The sequence below is a fragment of the Lagenorhynchus albirostris genome, chromosome 2, assembly GCF_949774975.1.
Source record: "Lagenorhynchus albirostris chromosome 2, mLagAlb1.1, whole genome shotgun sequence".
Taxonomy (NCBI): Eukaryota; Metazoa; Chordata; class Mammalia; order Artiodactyla; family Delphinidae; genus Lagenorhynchus; species Lagenorhynchus albirostris.
The window spans coordinates 157480311-157506175 of NC_083096.1; the positions used below are offsets into that span (position 1 = coordinate 157480311).

General features: G+C 37.5%; 1 protein-coding gene across 1 annotated transcript in view; it reads right to left on the bottom strand.

Annotated features, from left to right (window-relative positions):
- Positions 1-1452: 1452 nt before the first annotated feature.
- Positions 1453-25865, bottom strand: part of AGO3 (argonaute RISC catalytic component 3) — a 127943-nt gene continuing 103530 nt past the window's right edge. The window contains exons 18-20 of the mRNA XM_060140571.1: positions 15459-15658; positions 14651-14888; positions 1453-3184 (exon numbers count right to left, since the gene is read on the bottom strand). Coding sequence (XP_059996554.1) covers positions 14780-14888; positions 15459-15658 — 309 coding nt within the window. The 3' untranslated portion in view covers positions 1453-3184; positions 14651-14779. The remainder of the gene's footprint in view (positions 3185-14650; positions 14889-15458; positions 15659-25865) is intronic.

A 25865-nucleotide genomic window follows, 5' to 3' on the forward strand; every position in this document is an offset into this window, starting at 1 on the left:
AAAAACTCAACCCATCAGCATTTGTTAGTTAAGCTAACTAGAGCTTCTTCAGCATCAGTAACAAGGTCCTTTAAGAAAACAAACTGTACTGTTAGGGCTGCACAGACTCTGGCGACATGTAGGTGGGAGAAGACTGGGGTGAAGAACACATAATAGCCAGAAGGGAACAGACTGAATTCTCTGATGTTCTGGAGAACAGAAATAGGGTAAATGGAAATAATGAAGGGACAAGTTTTTAATATTTAGGCTGGACTGCTTCAAAGTAGTGAGTTACCCCCAGGTAAGGCGCTCATCCTCATAGGGATTCCTGCTTGCTTGGAGGCCTCACCTCACACTAGGGTTCCTTTGAGTCCAGACCTGTGCAGACTGGGCAGAGTGGCGGGGCTGTGGAGAGTGTGCTCCATCCAAGGGGACCAACCACTCTTGAGCTTCCCCTGGTGGCAGCTGTAAAGGGATACTGAAGGAATAGTGAAATCGATGACCGTCCTTACTTTTTAAGGGATTTTTATGTGAGATCTTCTGATTTTTTTAAATATTAGGGACTAATAAAAATATTTTAAATACCAAACAAAAATTATTTGCAGGCAGAAATTGGCTGCCAACTTGAGACCTCTGATTTTACTCTATTAACTTCAATTATGGAATGAAAAGTGATATACCTGAAGCTATGCCGTTAGGACAGTTGAGAGCTGGTTTTCAAAATTTCAGTCCAGGGTTTTCTTGCATATCATACCTGGGCTGTGTATCCACTTCAGTGCCTGTGACGATTCCCCGTCCATTTCAGTTTCTTTTTTATCCTACCTATTCTTAAGTTCTTTCACTGCCTGGCAGAGTTCGCAAGCCTGGCTTCTTGCTTACCCCTCTTTCCACGCCACCCAATGTCTTAAGGGAGGAGAGTCTAAAAGACCCAGTGTCTTTTATTTAAGGTGGGGGAGAAACTATTTATTTATTTATTTATTGAATTGTATTTTCCATCACTTTAATTTTTTTTATATGGAGCCCCAGCCCCACTAGCGTTTTTTTTTTTTTTTTTTTTTGGCCGCACTGCAGAGCATGTGGAACTTCTCCAAGCAGGGGTCAAACCTGTGCCCCCTGCAGTGGAAGTGCAGACTCTCTTAACCACTGGACCGCCAGGGAAGTCCTGGGTTGGTGGGGGGCCGGCGCAGCAGAACCTCTTTAAAACCTGAGTTCCATCTACATGCCCAGCACTATTAAGTACCCTCCATCTATTAACTCATTTAATGTCCCAACAGCCCTACTATTATCTCATTATAGTGGAGGAAACTTGAGATTTAGAAGCATCAAGGAACTTGTCTATCGTCACGCAATCACGCAATCCAGGTTTGAATTCAGGACTTCGTGATTATGAAAGCCTAAATTCTTTCCACTCTATCACACCAACTCCCTTTCCCTAAGCCTGAAGTGCTGTAATGATGTGACCACAAAACAAAGTTTGGAGCAAAGCTTTTCTTTTTATTGCAGTTATTAGTGAAAGTTACACTTCAAACTGAAGCTAAGCAACACTAAAACCATTAATATTTTAAAATCAAGGATTAAAAACAAATACAACTAAGAACACTTCCAATACACAGAATGGCAGAAAAAAGAGGAGTGGTTCTGTCACAGGACATTTTAGTGACAGTTTGGCTCAGAAAGAATTATGACAATTTCTTTAACATAAAATATTGTAAGTGACTGAACTGCTTAAAAAGCGGCTTGAAGCTTCTCAGTCTCAACCCTAGGTTTTTTTGTAGTAAATTTTTTTTGGGGAAAGAAAATTTAAATACCCCCCAAAAGTAGTTTTGTTTAAAAACTTTATTTGCCTTCTGCTCATCTTAATGACATATAGTCTTTGAGGAATTAAAATGACAACCATATCCAAAGCCTGGCCCCCAAGTACACAGTGATAGGACTCAACATTTGGTGTTTCTAATTATACAGTGATTACATATATATCATAGACTAGCTCCCACCCACCATATAATCCAATTTCCTCTTAATAAAATGTGGCAGTCAAGTTTAATATCACTCAAGATTTTATCTTGTAGCATATTACAAACTCAGACTTACTCCATTGTTTTAACTAATGTTATCGTGTAACCAAACATTAACAAAGGAAGGCTTATAAACATTTTGAAATTCTGCAGTCTCTAAAGTACTACAGTAAATTGTTCTTACTTATGAAAAGCCAACAAAAAATATAAGGCCAGACCAGGTGTAAGACAGGATAGGGAAGATGAGGAAGGAGGTTTGAGTGTCCATCATTTTACCATGCTGAAACTTGGTATATTTGGCAAGAAGAGTCAGTGTGGAAAAGGAGGATGGAGAAAGAGGTTACTCTGATTTTATGTAATAATTCAGTTTCAAAACATACTGATATTAACTCCCCAAAATATTTCACATCTGCAGTACAAATAGGCACACACGGTTAAGATGGTTAAAAAGTAAAATTTAAAAGGCTATTTGTCCATCTGCAGGGCATTTGCAGGAGGCCCCACCTCCCCACATGTCCTACATTTACATTTTACTTTTCAGAAAAGCCCCTTTTAAAAGAGTGCTATTTCCTGTCCACTACTTCGGGCTTAAAAAAAAAGCAGCAATTATCTCAAGTGGGAGCAGTTAGCAATGCTTTAGGGGTGTGTATTTGTGTGTAATACAAATGTTCTCTAGACTGAGTGGTCAGATTACACTGGAATGGTTATATTACAATTTTAGTCCCCCAAACACTAAAGAAACACATTATTTTTTCTATATAAACTTATGTAATACACAGTGTTATAAACATAGAATATTTATACACACACACACACACACACACACACACACACACACATACACACATCACTGCTTCCCACAGCCTATGAATGCATCCATATACTAGTTCACAAGAATGATCTTTATTCACAAGATACAGTAATACTTTCATGGGGTCCATAACTGAAGACAGATATTAAAGCTACACATTACAGCAAAAATTGTTTAAGTAAAAGTATTCCTGATATATCCAATGTTCTCAGCTATCTCACCCAGCAAGGTGGATTTTTTGTTCATTTCCCAAGCATGAATCTCCCCAACTTTTCAGTACTTGTAATTCTCATTATCCTATAAAACTAAGATAGATCTCATCCATGTTAGTGATGAGCTGGAAAAGCCCAAACTGCCTGCAACAAGGGGAGATCAGCATCTACAGAGATAAAAAAATAAATGTTGAATGCATTCATACCCTGTGTACCTAAAATGCATCCTTTTATTTCTTAAAACAAAACACAAACCAAACTTGTCTGTTTCAACAAGGAATTGCTTACACAACCTGTGGTGATGTGCCCTTTGTTTTTTTCCTAGAAACAAGCGCCCCTTCCCCTCAGGAAAGTGGGTAAGCCTGTAGAAATGTAAGGTTCTGCCCACAATCCATAAAGATAACTGGGTCAGACACCAACAGGCTGCCTGATATCACCTGCAGATGCTCAGAACTGAATTTAAATGAAGAAAAAACCCTTTACTATATTTTAATTTTTACAGGTACATGGTGATTGGAAAGCAACGGTCAACTCTGCAAAGTGGTAAGTGAAATAAGCACACTTTTCCTTCTTAAAACCTAACCCCTTACTCCAAAAAAAGGTTCCAAAAAAAGGTACCAAAAATCTGCAAGAAACAAAGGGATAACTATCTGGTTGTACAACAGCCTCTGATGCCAATCTGTAGCAAAAATGCCTGAAGGCAAAAGGCAAAGTTAATTTCTGATTATCTGATGGTTTCACCACATTAATCTAACTCAAAATACAATCACAGCTGCCATAGCACCACTAAAAGGAGTTTGGTTTTTGAAGTTACACTTTTTCCAAAGATTATTATAAAGAAAAATTCAGCTTGTGCAATAAATATCCAGCAGGGGAGAAACAGAACAGAATACGTTTGTAGGTGAACACCATACCATGATAAAGCCTCAGTTTCCCTTACACTTGTTTGATAAAATGATCTAGGGTAACTAAAGATACTTTCATAGAAGCAAACTGGAAATGAACCCTTCACACAACAATATTCTTTTATCTTGAACTTCTGAATAGCTTTGCTTTTGGAGAACTCAAGCACTGTCACAAACATTATCCTATTCTTACAACTACTTTGTGAGGGAGGTGAGGGCAGGTATTATTATCACTACCATTTTATAAGAACCTAGGCACACAGAGATTAAGGAAATTGCCTTATGGACACAGAGCAAATTAGTGGTAGAGCTCTGACTAAACTCCAAATCTCAGTTCAAGTTTTAGAGCCCTTTCTACTCTCAAAGGCAACAAGTTCTCAACAGTCTTTTTCCAGTTGTGATCTTCTAAAATTTCCTGCATTTTAAACCTATTTATGCCTTCTTTACAGTTCAGGTTTGACTAGGAAATGAGTTTAAAAAAACTTTTAATATGGAATTCTGCACACACCAAGAGGCATATATGTGAGAAAGAAATCAATATCTATAGAACTAAGGTCTGAAAAAAATCATTATGTAAATTAAGAGGAAAGAATAGTCTTAAGTATTCATTCAGTGTAATTTTTACATATTTAAGAAGATGTGTCAGAATAAAAGTTACAAATCTTCTGAAGTTTAAATCAGAGTCTGATTCATTAAAACCAGGAGCTACATTCATTTTCCTTAAGAATATGGGCATCTCTGTTAGAGAAGATTGAAATATTACTTTCAAGAATAATTTCTTTTATCACTTTGCTGTAACATCATATTTCAGGTATATATTCTGTTCATATTACCACTCTATAGCTAGCAAAAACCTCTATGGATAGAGATAATACCTGCAGCACTAACACTTTCAGTCTTAATTCTCATTTAGCCAAGTTAGGATTTCTTTCCATCTATATTAACTAAAGTTACATTCTAATGATTCTCATTACCTCTCTTTTTTTTTAGTCCTCCCCCTTTTATTTTTAACAGTGTGTGTGTGTAGGGTGTGGAGAGGGAAAAACTGCACAATTCATAAATGGCATAAAACACTGATTTCATCCCAATATAGAATCATGGCACTCAAGTAAATCAAAGAATGGTAGGTCAAAGAAAAAACTTTAGAACCCAAACATGAAAAACAGTATTCAAAGAGTCTCTCAATCAAGCTATAAATTGCGGCATGTGATCTTCCTTTCCCAAGTATTTTGAAGACCCTATTATTTTTTTTTTTTTTTTTTGCTCTACACAGGCCTCTCACTGCTATGGCCTCGCCCGTTGCGGAGCACAGGCTCCAGACGCGCAGGCTCAGCGGCCATGGCTCACGGGCCCAGCCACTCCGCGGCACGTGGGATCCTCCCGTACCAGGGCACGAACCCGTGTCCCCCGCATCAGCAGGCGGACTCTCAACCACTGCGCTACCAGGGAAGCCCTGAAGACCCTATTATTTACTCATAGTAGAATTCTATCTAAACTGCCTCTAAATCCTTTTTCTTTTCTTTTTTAAAGAGGAGCAAGGCATTGTACCCTGGGCTAAGAAAGGAGAAAGCTCCTGGAAAACTTTTAAAGAATCTTATAGGACAAAGTGTTAGGAGATTTTGGTTAGTGCTTGCTAGTCCTGATTTTTGAATTAGAGAAAGAGCACAGGCACATTTGCAGGATCATCATCAATACTATGAGATCATTCCCTTTCTATGAAACAGGGAGATATCCGCAGTTAACACTGGAGATCCAAATCTGTTGCTACCAAAACCAAAGGTTTAACCTGCTACCAAAGGCTCCTCTTGTTAAACTCCCTGGGATCAAACTGTATCCATTAACCTGGTTGGACCGTCCATGTTATTAGGCAAAATTCCCCCTTCATTACAATCTACCAGTGTTTCCCCCAAATCTGTTATCAAAAAATATTTTCTTTACAGGAAAGACTACCTTGTCTGGAAAGGTCCTATTTTGTGTTTTCTATATAAAGGGAAAAGCTGGAGAAGCCGTGTTGATAGCAACGCCATGGCTCTATTTAAGGATAAATACTTCGTTTCTTTATTCAGAAGCAACTTCTCTAATCAAAATAGATGCAGCTTTAGATCTGGGACAACAACATAAAATAAATTTAGGTTACAGAGACTCTCTTCCTAGGTTCAAATGGCAACAGTTCCTCTTTTACAATGTGACTGTGAGAACCAGACAAATATCAAACAATTATAAGGTTTCTCTCCAAGGATTCCGGCAAAGAAACCTTTTCTTTTTCCTCATTTACCCCCTCACTACATACTCTTACAATCCCACTAGTCCATTTCTTCACAAAGATCTCCTATCACACCTGCAAACATTTTTTGTAGAAAGAGTCTTTCCTTCTTTGGTTCTAAAAATAAAGGGCCAAATGAAAGGATTTTTGTTTGTTTGTTCTTCCAACTAAAGCCATGAAGTAAATGAAGATGGAAAGTTTTAGGCATTAAATACCAGGGTAATCTCCCTCTCTAGTTTCTGGCATGGCCTCTTAAACTTTAAACATAAAATTACAGATGTGCATGCAGTCAATTTTTAGAAATAATAAAACCAAAAAAAAAAAAGGCAAAGAAAATAAAGTTCTAATGACCAACAATCCCATCTGTTTTCTACTCACATAAGCCTATTCATGACAGTTCTAAGAGATGACTGTAAACTTGAACAAGTCACCAAGTACTTCACTGTGGTAATTCAGTTACTGATGCCAGGTACCCTGATTTATGGAGCCAACCAGTTAAAAGAGCAAAATAAGCTCTATGTGTCAGGTTCCTATGAGCTTTTGGAAGGAAAAAAGAAAATAAAGGATGATTTCTACTCAAAGCTGCCTTAAAAATATTGATCTACAAGAATTATATGCCTGTCAATCTAGGACAATGTTGAAGCATAATGAATAAAACTATTAAAATTATAACTACAATAAATATCCTTAAGAGGGGAGCATATATTTGCAATAAAAATATATCTGATTGAAACATATTTAGTTTTTTAGTATCAACAAATTCCTATAATCAGAATACCAACGTTCAATTAATACTTGATGTAGGGTAAGGAATAGCTGTGTGTGTGTGTGTGTGTGTGTGTGTGTGTGTGTGTGTGTGTGTGTGTGTGTGTGTGTGTGTGTGTGTGTATCAACCTACTGAAACTGGCAAAAACGTGGGGAAAAAGTGATATGGCTAATGTCTATACGAAATCACATGCTGATTCATTTTAAATCGTTAAATTTCACATAACATAAAAATAATACTTTTCCAATTATAGTTACTTGAAACTTTCTCATTTACCCCTCTCAGTGAAAGAATGCAGTATGGCAAAATGTCATACATTAAACCCATTTAAAGCTCAGAGGAGGGATAAAGTTTATCTTTTAATCTCTTACAGAAAAAAATGGCTTACCAAGCAAATTCACTGTGTAAAAACACAATGGAAATATTGTACCTGTTTAACAGAATTCACTTTTTTCATGCACCTTTATAAAAAGTTAATGTCAATACAAATTACCTTGATCTATTCACTAGGAAACTGGAGTAACCACATATGCTTGAAATTAATTTTCTATAATCATACTTTTAACTGTCTTCCAATTAATTCACATTCATAATTATTACTTAAATTTTTAAGTAGCTGAAATACTATATTAGCCTTTATCTCTGATTCTACCTAGCCACTTAAACTCTGTTTCTTCATTGATGAAGAAGAAACAACTTTAAAAGTAAGGTAGGGTTGAATCAACGTTAAAGGTATGGTAGGGAAAAGATCAGGGTAGCAAATCTTCCACTCAACATAATCATGGTGGGGGCTGGAGCAGCCCATTTCAAAGTCAATTATCACTGACTTCTGGATCATTTGCTCTTTGTTTTCCAGGCCTATGAGAATGGTATCACAATCCTAACGCTGGATGATGTATCCACCTAAAGCAGTTTCAATGTAGCTGAAGTGAGAAATAAGAAGTGTAAACAATCAAGTTGCCCCAAAACTGCAGATCAGGTAAAATAAATCCAATCCATTAGTGTTAGTTTTCTACTTAAAGGAAAGAAAACTAAAGAAAAGCCCCACCTCCCCTCCACGTTTAGAAATCTGTCTAAAGACTGTCTTTAATGCCCACTATATAAACAACATTAAGTATTCTAAGTTAGAAAATAGTGTTAATGGTTTATTGGTAAAAATCCAAACTCTAGACTTTATGGAATTAGTAGTTTGGTTGGCATATTAACATTCCATCTTAATCTTTGCTAATATTACAAAGAAAGAGGAAAAGCTAGAGATATCTATAAAAATAAAATACCTTAAAACCAATATCTAAGCAAAATATAAAAGTTGCGCACAAATTGCCAATAAATATAAACATCACAATAGAAAAATTAATATTAAAAAAATAAACTCGTAATTGCTATTATGACATTATAAAAAATGAAAAAGTTTAATGTGCATGTGTATTTGCAGACAGACATAGTACACTCCAAACAATCAATATAATTTTACTATCATTATTACATAATGCAGCATACAAGGTTACTGAGGTGTGTTTTTTTGTGTGTTTTTAAGTCTATTTTCTGGAAGAGTGCTCACCAAATTCACAAGCAAGAACTGGTTAGGTGATCATTTACTGCTGTTTACTACTTCCTAGTTCAGGGGAAAATCGCTTTCTGGTAGATTACCAAATTACCAACCAGTATGAATAGTCCTGCTATTATCCTCCCTCTTACTTATTTCCTCCAAAGCCCAATTTTACCTGTTCTATTTCTAATTAATTGATCATATAGATGCACTGTCATCATTTTTCACCTATGCTAGAAAAAAGAGGGAAACATTTAGAATATTTCTTGCTGCCTGAAAAAGAAAAAATTTCCCTAAAGATAGAGAATCATTTTACTTCTCCTCTTACACTGATTTCCATGATGACTTGGCTCCATCTTTATAAGCAGTCTTCTTTAATAAAGATTAATTAGAAAAGGCTGCCAGTAGATATTTACAAAAGGGTCAATATGCTGGGGGGGAAAACGTAGCCTATGACATAATTTCTGGCAAGTTACCTTTGCCGTCGGGCACTTACTACTATATCCATACTCTTGTTAAAAAGTTAAGCAAACTTGCTGTTTTATATGCCTTATATAATACCTGCAACACAGCTGAGAACTGAAAGGGTTAATTCTGTTAAAAACTGTGTTTTTAAACTTACAAAATATATTTGGTGAGCATTTACTTAGATACTTTACTGAATAAAAGCTTTACTTGGTTCCCTTGGACCAGATTCAGAACAACAAATAACATTATTTATATGAAACGGTCATACTCTTGGAATTCTAAAATAATTTATCTTTCAAATTTTTAGCCTCATGCTATTTGAAAAATAAAAATCTACAGCACCATCTTCTGAAAAGGCACTTTCTAAGAACCGCCTTGCTTTAAAAAATGATTTAAAAATTTAATTCATTGTCTACCCTGAAGAACATCTCTGCTTTACTGACACGCTAACATGGACACCACATTAGAGTTTGGTTACCTAAGACACTGATTTCAAAAAGGAAGGGAGACCAATGGCCGGATAGATGATTTGATAGCATCTTAATTTTGTCACACTGTTGGCTACCTGATATTTTAATAGGGCTTCTCATTGGTAAATCTCAACCCTCCATATGAAATTTATTAAACTTCTATCTTTAAATCAAATTAAAATCTTTAACTTCCGTACTTTAAGAGCAAAAGATTCTTACAACGATGTAAAAATATAGAGCACTATCTTTGATGGGTAAAGAAAAATAAAATTGAACTAGCAGTAGATAATATTAGCATAAGCCTTGACCATTATATCTTAGTTAAAAGAAATGATTTTGACCAAAATGGAAAATTATAAACTGAAATGTACCACTTTTAAAAGTAGGAAAAAGTTAAAAATATTTTTCCCTTTGAGGATATATATATATATATATATATATATATATATATATATATATATATATATATGTACAGAGAGAGAGAGAGCGAGAGAGAGACTGAATTTTTCTTCCTGGGAGTCAGCTTAGGTTTCACTAATCACAGCATCATTTCCAATATTGCCACCGATCAAAAATGTTCTTAGTATAAGCAGGAAATTTTTTAAAAAAGATTTTTTGGAGAAAATTCTGACTTTCACATCTATGTACTGATTTTACACATTATTCTTGGCTTGTTTTTCGACTCCTGTAGAATCACAAAGTGCTTTATATGATCAAATGAGAGGGAAAAAGGAAAATAAAGACAGACTTTAGAGTCAGGGTTATACTGCCACTCACAAAGGCCTCACTTGATAAAGTCTCCCAGGTATTATTATTGAAGCTTTAAGACATCCATGAATTCTCAAAAAGAATGAAAAGGATTAAAAAAGCCAAAATAAAGATGCCAGTTCAATGGTGTCCTTTCGCAGCTTGACTGATAACTCATAAAAGATAATTTAAGTAGCAAGTTACTGTTAGGGGCAACTTGTCTTTAAAAACTATTCAGTAGGAGAACATCTAAGAGGATGAGTTAAATAAATATTTAACCCAGGTTTAATGATACTGAATAAAATTTATGCCGAGCTGTCAGTTAAGCTTCTTGGCAAAACATCACTATCAAGTTTTAACAGCAAGACTACAAAATATTCTAGCTGAATCCAAGTGGCTAGCTTCACAGATTTCATAAAAATCACCACCCATGGCAAATTCATGTTGGCCTCTGAATCAAACACCCACCAAATTCCTTGAATAAGAGTCTCTAATTCCTGGTCTATAATCCATCAATAATAGATCCTTCAGACTGATTACTGGCACTCTGAGTGTTCACCTTGTCCTTAAACATTGAGATCCTCAGCCAGCCATTTTTACTGAATGGCAACTCAGCTTCTATCTCCTTAGTCATACTTTAAGTCTGTCATGACTAAGCCTGTCATGAGGTCTGTCATACTAAAATCCATTAGAGAATATATAAGTAAACTTTAGGCAGTGGTGGGTCATCAGAGAACCTAGTTTGGAAAACCAGTATAGGCGTTTAGAGGGCTAGAAGTCTCCATGCTAGAAAGTAGAGATGAATCTTTATCAAGTGCCTTCTAAAACACCCAGTACATTCCTACTAGAATCCCACCTAGACTCTCTTGTAGGAAGATAAATAAATTAATAGGTTACAAACAGGAAGATTTCCACAGAGTACTTTTTCTGAGAAACTTGTTTAAAGGTAAATATTAAGAAAAAAATAAAGGGCACCTGTACTCCTGTAAAAAATATGCTAAAAACCAGTACTGAGGAGGCTGAGGTACCCTTTTCCAAAACTGCTAAAGTAAAAATCCACATTTCTAAAACAAAGAAAGAGTATCCTGATATTAAATTGAAACTAAATTGGCAGCACCCTTTGTTACCTTGATATTTCATGTTCTTAAATCTTATTTAGGAAAAAAAAAAAGTCTAACACTAGCCTTGAATCCTGCTCATTTCCTTACTGTTAAGTGCAGTAACTGTCAGACTCTACTTCATTAAATAAATATAGCAGCTACGGTATTATAAATGCATGGTCCTCAATGCCAGTAACTTGATACTGTAATATAAAACATGTATCAGCACTTTACACATTTGCCATCCAGAATATACATTAAACTCCCAATTCTGCTTCACATGAAAATCTATTATACCAGTTGCTGGGACTGACATTTTAAAGTCACTCTTACATCACAGAAAACAGCAGACAGAAATTTAGCATTCACTGTATAGTTAGTGAGCAAGGGCAGGAACAGAAAGGTCACTGTTGAGTTTCATAACCATTAAACTCAAAACAACCTTTTTTTTTTTTTTTAAATAAAAAAAGATCAGCAATTCTACACCAGAAGTATAATAACGAAACAAATTTCAAAAAATATTTGCCACTTAGTATTTACCTTAAAGTTCTAAGCACAAAGTTTCTTATAATTAAGTTTGATATACCAATTTGTTAGTAAGCAAAATAGAATATACTATACATATTCTTTCAAGTTAACCAACTTTAAACTAGCAATGTTGAAACTCTAAGAGCACCCTAAAAAGAACTCACTTCAAATGTAAAGCTTTATATTAAAAAAATTTTTTTTTTCCTCTGTAAAAGTCCTTCTAAATAGTTTTAAATTATAGGCTTTACTTTAGCACATGTGAGATTAAGTGACTGAAAATTAGGTAAAGCAGGTAAATAGGGAAAGGTTATCTACAGTTCTTCCCTGGGCTCTAAAGTTTTCCACATCAATCTGTACAGCTCCCACTGATAAAGGAAGATGTTTTACTCATACTGAGCAAACATACGCCATCAGGTTTTTACCACCTAGGATATACTATTTTCTTCTCTTGCCTATGTTCTTGCCTATATTCAGTGAAATTTCAATGTAAAAAAAATACACTCTTTATAGAAATTTTTTGGAGGAGGGGGGAGGGTTGGGAGAAAAATGTATACACTACACAAACATTACCTTATGTAAAGAGCTTTAAAACAGTGTTGTAAATTGCATTTCATACACGTCAATATAATAAACATACAAAATACAGTACTTTCTTAGTTTTCTGGCAGAGGGACAAAAGATTTCATACCTGTTGGAGGATATGGGCTCAGATTTTAGGCTCAAAATACAGTAAATTGGCAATAAGTGTGGATTATAGGTAAGAGAGAACTAAAGAGCTAATCCATTTGTTTTCATGTGCAGATGGAATTCTGAAAGGTTAACAACAATGCCCACTGGAAACAATCTGTAATATCTATACTCTGAACCAGTGCAAAAAAAAAAAAAAATTAAAATGCTATTTTCATGAGTTACAAAGTGCAAAGCTCCCCTGAATCCAAGGTTACTGATAAACTTGGTTTTGACAGCTTTATAGTATTTTTTAATATCTTAAAGTGAAGTCAATAAAACAAAAGTTTTGCAAAACTTTTTTCAACATTTCAGTGATTTAACTAATTTCAAATGCTCAAAGTCCTAACTTCCTTTGTCACCATCACCCTAATTTTAAAAGGAAAGTTACACTGGTGATGAATTAGCAAAAAAAGTTTTTAAAATATCATTTTATATTTTCCTGACTCATGTTAGTAAGTGAAAATGGGCACCTTACCAGTATGATTCTTCAATAAACATGATTTATTTTCAAAGAATTTAAATATCTTCTAAATCTAAAGCTAGTTGCTGTCATTACTTAAATCAAAGTTCTTCAACTTTATTTCTAATATTCAAGGTCAACACTCATTTAGGAAATTTAACTTCCTTCATTTTCATTATGATTTTTATAAGACATGCTTTAAACTTGAAAATTACAAAACTTTCCTTCTGAAATTAAGGCTATATACTTTGCCCTTTTAAAATTATGGAGGTGCCTGTTTCTCCCACTATCTGTGGTAAAGATGTCAAACAGACACAGCTTTCTTTTAAAACTGCTTATTGCACTAAAAGAGAGCAAAAACAAGTTGTCAGTTCTTAAAATAAACATGATTATATTTCTATAAAAGATGTTGCCAATATGATTCTATAATTATTAAAGCACTATTCTAATAAATATAAAAGAAAAGGAAGCTATACTTCAAAACACATACATATATGTTTATATATATACAACACACATATATATAAAAATATATATATATGAAAATCACATTAAGGTATGAGAGGCAGCAAATAAACTAGTAAAAAAAAACCCAAAAAAACCCTCCGCAATCCCTTCTCTCCACCCAATTTCAGAGGCCTCAACCCTACACAGTTCCAATCATTTAAAATATTTACCCTTTGTAAAAGTTTTAAGGGATTTCCATGTATAACACATAGAAACAGAAGACTTTAGAATACATATCGCTTATATATAGAGTTACAACTTCTGACAAAGTTGTGTGTTTTTTTTTTTTATATATTTATAGCAGCTTTAACAAACTCACTAGAGAAAAAGAATAGTTTAGGTTGCTACTGCTTATGTACACATTGCACAAATGGCAAATGTAAGTTGAGAGCAGGAGGGGGCAGACATTCACTCTCACAAAAACATATTTTTTATATATATATGTGTGTATATATATATATAGTTTCTTAAGAAAGCAATACTAAGAGTTGAGGACTCAGAATTATGTATGAGACAAGACAGGAGTAGGGCGTGCAAAATAAAAATCTAGTTTGCCATGCTTCATATTCAAATGAACCAGATACATGAACATCTGAATGTTACTGGTAGCATCAGGGAAAAACAAATGTAGGTGATGAAGGCAAGGGCGGTAGAGAGAGAAATCATAGTGGTGGTGGGAGGATAATAAAAGGGAAAGAAAGTTCCCCAATGGAATGAACTATAAAATATATACAGAGATACATATATATCTATTATCAGTGTAGATACAGATATATATGCATATGCAGTATGCATGTATATAAGTAAAATATACAGATAACTTTTACAAGAATACATGAATGCACATTTTTTGCACACATAATTGTGAACAATCACTTTGATTATTCATATAGGTGTGTTTTTTAAAAAACCATCATTTACTTTTTCTTTACTTTTTTTTTTTGCAAAGAGTTGTGCTGCCAAGCAACTTGAGGTAAAGGCATTAAAAGGGTTAGACTACAAGAAAGTGAAAACTAAATGATCGCGATACTTCCTACAGGAGACCGCACAAAAAAGCAGTTGGCTGGTTTCATATTGCATAATGGTGCTGTGTTCCTTGATGAAGTAAACAATCTTCCTTGTATCAACATAAAGATCATACCCTGGCCCCCACACAGTGTTGGTTTCTGTATGGCTGGAGGCATCCCCACTCAGCTGACTCCACTGGAAACATAAGTTGTATGTTGATTCATCTTCCAGTTCTTCCTCTCAGAGAATATTCTTAGACTTTTTAAGCAAAGTACATTGTGCGTAAGGTATCTTGGTGAATCTGTACAGCCTTGGCAAGAGCTTGTGGATCTCGTCCATTGCTCTGTCCTGAAACGTGACTTCCTTCAGCACTGTAAGAAAAGTGGCAGTGAACACAAAACCAAACCCTATTCTGATGTAAAAATTCTGAAAAATATTATTTGTAGAAAATTTTTTAAAAATTAAAAAACAAGAGGCCGGTATAATGAACCCCTACATGTCCATCATCCAGTTTCAATAATTATTAACTCAAGGCCAATTCTGTTTTACATCTCTCACCCCTCCAGGACTATTTAGAAGTAAATCCAAGACATCCTATAATTTTGTCTGTATATATCACTTTTATTACCAATAATCTCTCCCTTGAATTAATCTGGTAAAGCAACAAAATCACTACATCACACTATTACTAATAAGCCCAGACTGCACATTTTAATAGGAACCCTCATCTTGGGCAGTCAGTTCTATCATAGCTTTTCATTTGGATCACTGACTCTTCTAACAGCCTGTGGAACTTTAATTCTAAATGGCAGTACTTTATGGCAAAGACAGAGGCACCTACTTACATGTAAACACTTAAAGAAATTTCCCACGAAAATCCTAACACACAGAGCATACTTGGATTTGGGTGAGAATCTGTACTTGTTATGCTTTTATATTACCTGTCATGTTCTTTGTCCACAAGATGATATCTGGCTCTAAATGCTACCAGGTGAGCATAATACGCTGGTGCAGGTATAGAAACAGATCGTGTGCAGCGCACGTAAGTGTGGCAGAGCTGGTAAGTTAGCAGTTGAAGTTCATCTGCAGTAAAGCAGTTATCATCCCATAAAACATGATAGTGTGAAGGACGGCTGGTACCCTATAGAAGGCAACAGAATATTCTGCTGATTTCTAAACTTTTAAATAAATATTCACCACAGACTAAGTTAAGTGAAAAAACAAGCTTTGTACATTAGCAAAATATATCCTAATTTAATAATCAATAAAAAAACATTTAGTTGATTTTGGGTATATATCCCAAAGAAGTAAAAACAGGGACTCGAACAGATATTTGCACACCTAGGTTCAAAGCAGCATTATTCACAATAGCCAGAAGGTGGACACAATCCAAGTATCCACTGATGGCTGAATGTATAATAAAAGGTGGTGTGTGTATATATATATATAACGGAATACTATTCAGTCTTAAAAAGGAAGAAAAATCTGCCACATACTACAACATGGATGAACCTTGATGATGTTCTGCTAAGTGAAATAAACCAGTCACAAAAGGACAAATATTGTACAATTCGCTTACATGAGCTACCTGAAGTAGTCGAGTTCATAGAGACAGAAAGTAGAATGGTGATCACCATGGGTTGCGGGGATGTGGGAATGGGGAGTTAGTGTTTAATGAGTACAGAGTATCAGGGAAGATGGAAAAGTTCCATAGATAGAAGGTGGTATGACTGCAGAATAATGTGAATTACTTAACGTCACAGAACTGTATATTTAAAAATGGTTAAAATGGTACATTGTATGTTATGTGTTTTTTACCATAATAAAAAAACAAGAACATTAGTTGAGCTCCTATGTATTAGTCACTATGCTAGGAACTGTGAATTCAAAGAAAAACAAAGTCAAAACAATGGAAACATAATTCAGTAGAGGAGTAGAGGAAATAGAACATCTGTAATTATAAAACAACTAATAAATGGCTATAGTACTACTGGTACTTAGTCCTATATGAGAATACCAAAGGAAGTAATTGTGAGGGTGAGCCCTGGGGGTTCTTCACCAAGAGGGGAATGAGTGAGATTTGGCCATTATGGGATGGGTAGGGTGAGGAGACACTGGAGAGAATGAACAGCCTTAACAAAAGCACGGGGGCATAAAGTTTCATGGCACATTTGGGGAATAGCTAATAGACTAGGATGAACAGAATATGGGATGGGGCATGAGGGGAAAAAGATGAAATTGAAATGAACATTTGGAATCAGACTGAATGACATGCTTAGGAATTTGAACTTTCACTTGTAGGCAGCAGGGAAAGCACTGCACAGCTTTTTTTTTAACAGGAGAGGTTTTGGGTGTGATAAGATTGGGGGTTTTATAAAAGTAACATCAGCAGTAATATGGAGGATGGGTTAGAAACAGAATCATGATGAAGCAGAAAATAGAAAATCTGAACAGACCTATTACTAGTGATTGAATCAGTAATCAGAAGCCTCCCAAAAAATAAAAGTCCAGGACCAGACAGCTTTACTGTTGAATTTTACCAAACATTCAAAGAAGAATTAATACCAATCCTTCTCAAACTTCCAAAAAACAGAAGAGGAGGGAACTCTTCCAAACTCATTTTACAAGGCTAGCATTACCTTGATACCAAAACCAGACAAGGATGCCTCAAGAAAAGAATTACAGGCCGATATCCCTAATGAACATAGATGCAAAAATCCTCGACAAAATATTAGCAAACCAACTTCAACAATACATTAAAAGGATCATAAACCATGATTAAGGGGGATTTATTCTAGGATGTAAGGATGGGTCAACATCTGCAAATCAATCAATGTGATACACCACATTAACAAAATGAAGGATAAAAATCATATGATCATCTCAATAGAGGCAGAAAAAGCATTTGAGTATTTATAATAAAGACTGTGAACAATACAGGTACAGAGGGAACGTACTTCAACATAATAAAGGCCACATATGACAAGCCCACAGCTAACATCATACTCAATCATACTCTAAGATCAGGAACAAAGACAAAGATGCCCACTCTCACCACTTTTATTTAACATAGTTATTGAAAGTCCTAGCCAGTGAAATTAGCCAAGAAAAATAAAATATTATACAGATCTTCGTTGACTTACGATGGGGTTATGTTCCAATAAACCCATTTTAAGTTGAAGATATCCTAAGTCAAAATGCATTTAATATACCTAACCTACCGAACCTCATAGCTTAGCCTAGCCTAACTCAAACGTGTTCAGAACACTTATGTTAGCCAATAGTTGGGCAAAATCATCGAACACAAAGCTTATTTTACAATAAAGTGTTAAATACCTCATGTAATTTATTGAATACTGTACTGAAAGTGAAAAACAGAATGGCTATATGGGTGCAGAATGGTTGTAAGTGTATCAGTTTTTTTACCCTGTGATCATGTGACTGCTTGGCAGCTGTGGCTTGCTGCTGCTGCCCAGCATCATGAGAGTGTTGTACTGTGTAACACTGGCTGGGGAAAAGACCAAAATTCAAAATCTGAAGTACAGTTTCTACTGAATGCATATCACTTTTGCACCACTGCAAAGTCAAAAAATAGTCAAACTATCATATGTTGGGGACTGTATATTATAAAGCTATACTAATTAAACAGTATGGTCAAAACAGGCACATAGATAGATCAGTGGATCAGAATAGAGCCCAGAAATAAACCATGCATATATGATCAATTAATTTATGACAAAGGAGGCAAGAACTTACAATGGGGAGAGGACAGTCTCTTCAATAAATGGGGTTGGGAAAACTGGACAGCCACATGCAAAGAATGAAAATGGAGCGCTATCTTACACCATACACTATACACTAAAATTAACTCAAAATGGTTTAAAGACTTAAATGTAAGACCTGAAACCATAAAACTCCTGGAAGAAAACATAGGCAATAAGCTCCTTGACATAGGTCTTGGTGATGATTTTTTCTGATCTGACACCAAAAGCAAAAGCAACAAAACCAAAAATAAACAAGTAGGACTACACCAAATTAAAAAGCTTCTGCACAGCAAAGGAAGCCATCAGGAAAACAAAAAGGCAACCTACTAAATGGGAGAAAATATTTGCAAATCATGTATCTGATAAGGGGTTAATATCCAAAATATATAAAGAACTCATAAAATTCATAGCAAAAGGAAAAAATCCAGTTGAAAAACGGGCAGATCTGAATAGACATTTTTCCAAAGAAGACATACAGATGGTCAACAGGCACATGAAAAAAAGGTTAACATCATTACTCATCAGGGAAATGCAAATCAAAATCACAACGTGATATCACCTCATACTTGTTGGAATGGCTATTATCCGAAAGATTAGAAATGACAAGTGTTAATGATGACAGAAAAGGGAACTTTTTTTTTGGGGGGGTGGGGCACATGGTGGGGCATGCGGGATCTTAGTTCCAGGGATTGAATTTGTGCCCCCTGCGTGGAAACGTGGAAGTCCTAACCACTGGACTGCCAGGGAATTCCCTGGGAACTTTTTAAAAAAAAAATTTATTGTATTGAAGTATAGTTGATTTACAATGTCGTGTTAGTTTTTGGTATACAGCAAAGTGATTCAGTTATACATATATATACATTCTTTTTAATATTATTTTCCATTATGGTTTATCACAGGATACTAAATATAGTTCCCTGTGCTATACAGTAGGGCCTTGTTGTTTATCCATTCTATATATAATAGTTTGCATCTACTAGTCCCAAACTCCCCATCCATCACCCCTGCCACCCCCAGCAACCACAAGTCTGTTTTCTATGTCTGTGAGTCTGTTCCTGTTTTGTAGATAAGTTCATCTGTGTCATATTTTTGATTCCGCATTAAGTGATACCATATGGTATTTGTCTTTCTCTTTCTGACTTACTTCACTTAGTAGGATAATCTCTAGGTCCATCCATGTTGCTGCAAATAACATTATTTCATTCTTTTTTATGGCTGAGTAGTATTCCATTGTAATATATACCACATCTTCTTTATCCATTCATCTGTTGATGGACATTTAGGTTGTATCCATGTCCTGGCTATTGTAAATAGTGCTGCAATGAACACTTGAGTGCATGTATCTTCTTTTTTTAAAAAAAATATTTATTGGGCTTCCCTGGTGGCGCAGTGGTTGAGAGTCTGCCTGCCGATGCAGGGGACACGGGTTCGTGCCCCGGTCCGGGAAGATCCCACATGCCACGGAGCAGCTAGGCCCGTGAGCCATGCCCGCTGAGCCTGGGCGTCCAGAGCCTGTGCTCCGCAACGGGAGAGACCACAGCAGTGAGAGGCCCGCGTACTGCAAAAATAAATTTTAAAAAAAAATTATTTATTTATTTATTTTCTCTATTTTTTTGGCTGTGTCGGGTCTTAGTTGAAGCATGCGGGATCTCTTGTTGCAGCGCGTGGGTTTTCTCTCTCTAGTTGTGGCACACGGGCTTCTCTCTAGTTGTGGTATGCTGGTTTTTCTTTCTCTAGTTGTGGCGCACAGGCTCCAGAGTGCATGGGCTCTGTAGTTTGTGGCATGCAGGCTCTCTCATTGAGGTGTGAGAGCTCAATAGTTGTGGCACACAGGTTTAGTTGCCCTGCGGCATGTGGGATCTTAGTTCCCCGACCAGGGATCGAACCCATGTCCCCTGCATTGGAAAGCAGATTCTTTACCACTGTACCACCAGGGAAGTCCCTCATGTACCTTTTTTTTTTTACTAAATTCCCTCACTTCCTTTCCTTCTTTTTAAAAAATTTATCTATCTACCTATCTATCTATCTATCTGTCTGTCTATCTTTGGCTACTTTGGGTCTTTGTTGCTGTGTGTGGGCTTTCTTTAGTTGCGGTGAGCAGGGGCTACTCTTTGTTGCGGTGCACGTGCTTCTCGTGGTGGCTTCTCTTGTTGTGGAGCACGGGCTCTAGGCACGCGGGCTTCAGTAGTTGTGGCTCACAGGCTCTAGAGCACAGGCTCAGTAGTTGTGGCACACGGGCCTAGTTGCTCCACGGCATGTGGGATCTTCCCAGACCAGGGCTCGAATCCGTGTTCCCTGCATTGGCACGTGGATTCTTAACCACTGCACCACCAGGGAAGCCCCCCACATGTATCTTTTGTATTTATAGTTTTCTCTGGGTATATGCCCAAGAGTGGGACTGCAGGATCATATGGCAACTCTATTTTCATTATTACTTTTTTAAATTAATTAATTAATTAACTAATTAATTAATTATGGCTGCATTGGGTCTTCATTGCTGCATGCAGGCTTTCTCTAGATGCGGTGAGCAGGGCTACTCTTCGTTGCTGTGTGAGGGCTTCTCATTGCGGTGGTATCTCTTGCTGTGGAGCATGGGCTCTAGGCGTGCAGGCTTCAGTAGTTGTGGCACGTGGGCTCAGTAGTTGTGACTCGCAGGCTGTAGAATGCAGGCTTGGTAGTTGTGGTGCATGGGCTTAGTTGCTCCGTGGAATGTGGGATCTCCCGGACCAGGGCTAGAACCCATGTCCCCTGCATTGGCAGGCAGATTCTTAACCACTGCGCCACCAGGGAAGTCTTGGCAACTCTATTTTTAGTTTTTTGAGGAACCTCCATACTGTTTTCCATAGTGGCTGCACCAGTTTACTTTCCCACCAACAATGCATAAGAGTTCTCTTTTGAACCCTCCTACACCGTTGGTGAGAATGTAAATTGGTGCAGCCACTATGGAAAACAGTACGGAGGTGCCTCAAAAAATTAAAAACAGAAATACCATATGATCTACCAGTTCCACTTATGGGTATTTATCTGAAGAAAACAAAAACACTAATTCAAAAAGTATGCACCACTATGTTCATTGCAGCAATATTTGCAATAGCTAAGACATGGAAACAACCTAAGTGTCCATCGATGGATAAATAAAGAAATTATGATATATATATATATATATGGACATTATGCTAAGTAAAATAAGTCAGACAGAGAAAGACAAATGCCATATATCTGGAATCAAAATGAATGAATGAAAATTTAAAAAGCATGGTCAAAGATACAGAGAACAGATTGGTGGTTGCCAGAGGCAGGGGTGGGAGAAGTGGGTGAACTGTTTTTTGTTTTTACTTTAAATAAACACCACCACCACCACCACCCCCATGGGAAAAAAAGAAAAGAAAACAGGAAGAGACTAAAAGCAAGGGGAGCAATTAGGAGGCTGGTGCACTAGTGCTGGTATGAGATGATGAATGTATGAAGTATGAAAATGGCAGTGGTAAAGGAGAAAAGAGACAGGTTAGCTCGTACGTTAGCAAATATTTATCATTTTTCAGACACTGTGCAAGATTTTGGGGATAAAGTTCAAATTACTACCAAATCCTTCCTCCTCCCAGGGAAGTCCGGATCTTACCTGTTTTAATTAATCTAATGAGAACAGACTAAATGAGGGCACCCAGGATAGGAAAGTAATAATGAGAACTTGAACTAAGCAGGGGAGGTGAGGATAAGGATAAGAGATAGGGGCTTCCCTGGTGGCACAGTGGTTAAGAATCCACTTGCCAATGCAGGGGGCATGGGTTCGAGCCCTGGTCCGGGAAGATCCCACATGCCACGGAGCAACTAAGCCTGTGCGCCACAACTACTGAGGCTACGTACTACAGCCCGTGAGCCACAACTATTGAGCCCGCGCACCTAGAGCCCACGCTGCACAAGAGAAGCCATGACAATGAGAAGCCCGTGCACTGCAACAAAGAGTAGCCCCCGCTCGCCACAAGTAGAGAAAGCCCACGCACAGCAACGAAGACCCAACACAGCCAAAAAAGAAAAAAAAAGAATAAGAGATAGGTCTTAGACTAAGAAGATAGATTCTGTAGAGTTCAGGGATTCCATTAGATAAGGGTGGCAGGTGAGAGGGTACAATCAAAAATAACTTCAAGATCTGGAAATCAGGAGAAAAGTTGTATCTGTAAAAAGAGATTTCAAAGTCATAAATATTACTTGAACTTAAATTTTTTTTCTTTTTGGATGTGCTGCACAGCCTGCAGGATCTTAGTTCCCTGACCAGGGACTGAACCCAGGCCCACGGCAGTAAAAGAGCTGAGTCCTAACCACTGGACCGCCAGGGAATTCCCTGAACTTAAAATTTCAAAAGGTGGGTGGGGGCTTCCCTGGTGGCGCAGTGGTTGAGAGTCCGCCTGCCGATGCAGGGGACACGGGTTCGTGCCCCGGTCCGGGAGGATCCCACATGCCGCAGAGCGGCTGGGCCCGTGAGCCATGGCCGCTGAGCCTGCCAGTGCGTCCGGAGTCTGTGCTCCGCAACGGGAGAGACCACAACAGTGAGAGGCCCACGTACCGCACCAAAAAAAAAAAAAAAAAGTGGGTAGAAGAACGAAACCTAGAAAAAACATAAGGGTAAGATGACAGGTAGGATAAAATGTGTAGTGGAAGCCAAATGGTAGACGGTTTTGATGAGTGCATGATTATAACAGCGTCAGAAGTTACAGAGATCAAGGAGAAATAACGGTGGGGCAGAAGGCAGTTTGCTATAAGTTGAAGAGGAAATAAGTGTAGTCTTTTTTGTTCTTAATGTAAACCTTTTATAGACGTAAATATATAGAGAGAAAAATTCATGTACCATACATGTAGACTGATGAATTTTTCACAAAGAGAATATACCCATGAAACCAGCACCCAAATCAAGAAACTAAACGTTAACTGCAACCACAAAGCCCCTTTGTGCCCTCTCAGGGTCACTACCCTACCTGCCACCCTGCTCCCTGTAACCTGACTTTTAACATCATAGATTAGTTTTGCTTGTTTTTGAAGTTTATAATGTATGTACCCTTTGGGTCTAGCTTCTTTGATTTGACATTGTGAAATTTATACATACTGTTGTATCATTCTTACTGTTGTATAAATCACATTTGTATAGTTATTTATCCAATCTACTGATCATGGGCATTTGAACTGTTTGTACTGATAGTTTTTGTATTGACCATTATGACCAGTGCTACTATGAATATTAACATACTATCTTTTGGTGAACATAGATATGCATTTCTGTTGGCTATCTTGGAGTGGAAATCCTGGTCATAGAGCGTACGTATATTTAAGTTTAGTAGATAATGCCAGCCAATTTTTAAAAATGTTCACATTAATTTACACACCTACCAGGAGAGTATAAGAGTTCCAGTTGCTCTATATCCTTAATACGATTTGTCTTTTAAAATTTTAGCCATTTTGGTGAGTGTGTTTAGGCTATCCTTTTAACAACAGTTTGGTGACAAATGGTAGAAAGACAGTACCTTAAAGGAGAACAGCAGGAGCAAGGAACTGTATTTTAGGACAGGGATAACTATAAGCTAAGGGAATGGAATCAGAAGCTTAAAGGAGACTGAAGATATACGAAAGAGGGTAACTGGTGAACTAATGCCAACTTAAGGCAGGCAAGAGCAAATGAGAACAGTTCTACAGGTTGACCCTTTTTCCTGTGGGAAAGGAGGGAAGAAAGTAGGCATGACTGACAATGTAATTTCTTAGTGAGAAAAAAGGAAGGGGTCATGTGCTGAGTGGTGGGGCAAAAGACCAAGTTAGGAACCCAAAGAAAATGGTAGAGAGAGCTAATTAAAGTGGAGTCAAAGGAATGTTAAATCACAGTGAAGGACATCTTCGAAGTTTGGGAGATTCATATTAGGAAGTTATAATTTAGGACGCTGCCCACTCCTCAACAGGTACATTTATGTCTTCAGAAGAATTTCCTTTGGTAGGTCAGAGGGGTCACATGCTCCACCCGGTTAATGTGTTTCTAACAGTATGGTAAGTAGGATTTTTTTTCCCTGCTGTCCTAGAATTTCAACTAAGGTCCAAAGCAGGGGACTAAAGGTGCTAAGCATCTTACATTCTAAAGAGCTACCAACCTTTGGAGTCAGCTACCCTCCCTTAAGGGCTCACCGAGAGGAGACAGTTCAGGACAGGTCTTACCATCAAATCCCGGGCTCTGGCCTCTTCTCACCTTACCCCTATCCTCTCAATATAGGAAGAGATTGAGAGTTTTGTGAAAATACAGAATTTCAGTTGTGAGGAAAGGCACTCTCTCTCCGCTAAAGACATGTAAGGGGTACTCCAAGAGAATGAGTTGTAAAGATGAGAGCCTGTTAGAAAGGGAGAGACTATCCCATCTCATTCCCCAACTGGATTATTCCTGAGTTCAGAGTCCATAGGCCCACTCTCCCAACTCCATACAGCTAGAGCGATGAGAGCTCTTGGAAGCAGTTCTGGGAGTCTAAAAAAATGAAGTTGAGTAGAGAAGGAGGGGCCATGGAGCCATGCAATGCGATATCTAACCTAAAGAAGGGGCTGGGGTCTATACCACAGATGGGGCTAAAGAAGGACACTGCTGCCCTTTGAGGGTTCTCAGCTCCATGGAGGCTAAGGGATTAGAAAGAATCAGAACGGACTAGAGAAAGACTTGTGTCATCTCCCCATTACTGACATTCTGGCAGTCAGCAGTACCAGATGAGTTAGAGTCCTAGAAGGAGGAGGGGAAGGAGGTATTTCGGAGGCAAGCCATGGTCCCCTCCCCTACTCAAAACACTAGGACCAAAGCTCTAGAGCCTGTCTTGGGCAGGTGGAGAGTAGAAGGGAAAAGCCAAGCTTTAATTTTATTTGTAAATTTAAGTTTTAAAAATGAATGGGAATTTTATCTCAAAATGGGGAGGGGAGGAAACGGAACTAAGCTGTAAACACCAATATGACCAACATAAATGTCAAGAAGTTACAGAATTTGGCCAAAATGTTGTTAAAGGATCTGTTGTTCACTGGTAAAGTTAAAAGTAGTGATACAAAAAAATTATCTCATACTGGTTAGGAATGATTCGATTTTAATTTTAGCTGTTAAAATATAAGACTCCTCCTTTTGATCTCAGAGAAGTTAGAAAAGTCTAATAAAGCTGGGAAGACATGTAAAGAACGGTCTTTGGGTACTTCCCTGGTGGCACAGTGTCTGCCTGACAATGCAGGGGACATGGGTTCGATCCCCAGTCTGGGAAGATCCCACATGCCATGGAGCAACTAAGCCTGTGTGCCACAACTACTGAGTCTGTGCTCTAGAGCCCGTGAGCCACAACTACTGAGCCCGTGTGCCACAACTACTGTAGCCCGTGCACCCTAGAGCCTGTGTGCCACAACTACTGAGCCCATGTGCTGCAACTACTGAAGCTTGTGCACTCTAGGGCCCATGTGCTGCAACTACTGAGCTTGCATGCTGCAACTACTGAAGCCTGCACGCCTAGAGGCTGTGCTCTGCAACAAGAGAAGCCATGGCAATGAGAAGCCCGCACACTGCAAGGAAGAGTAGCCCTCACTCACTGCAACTAG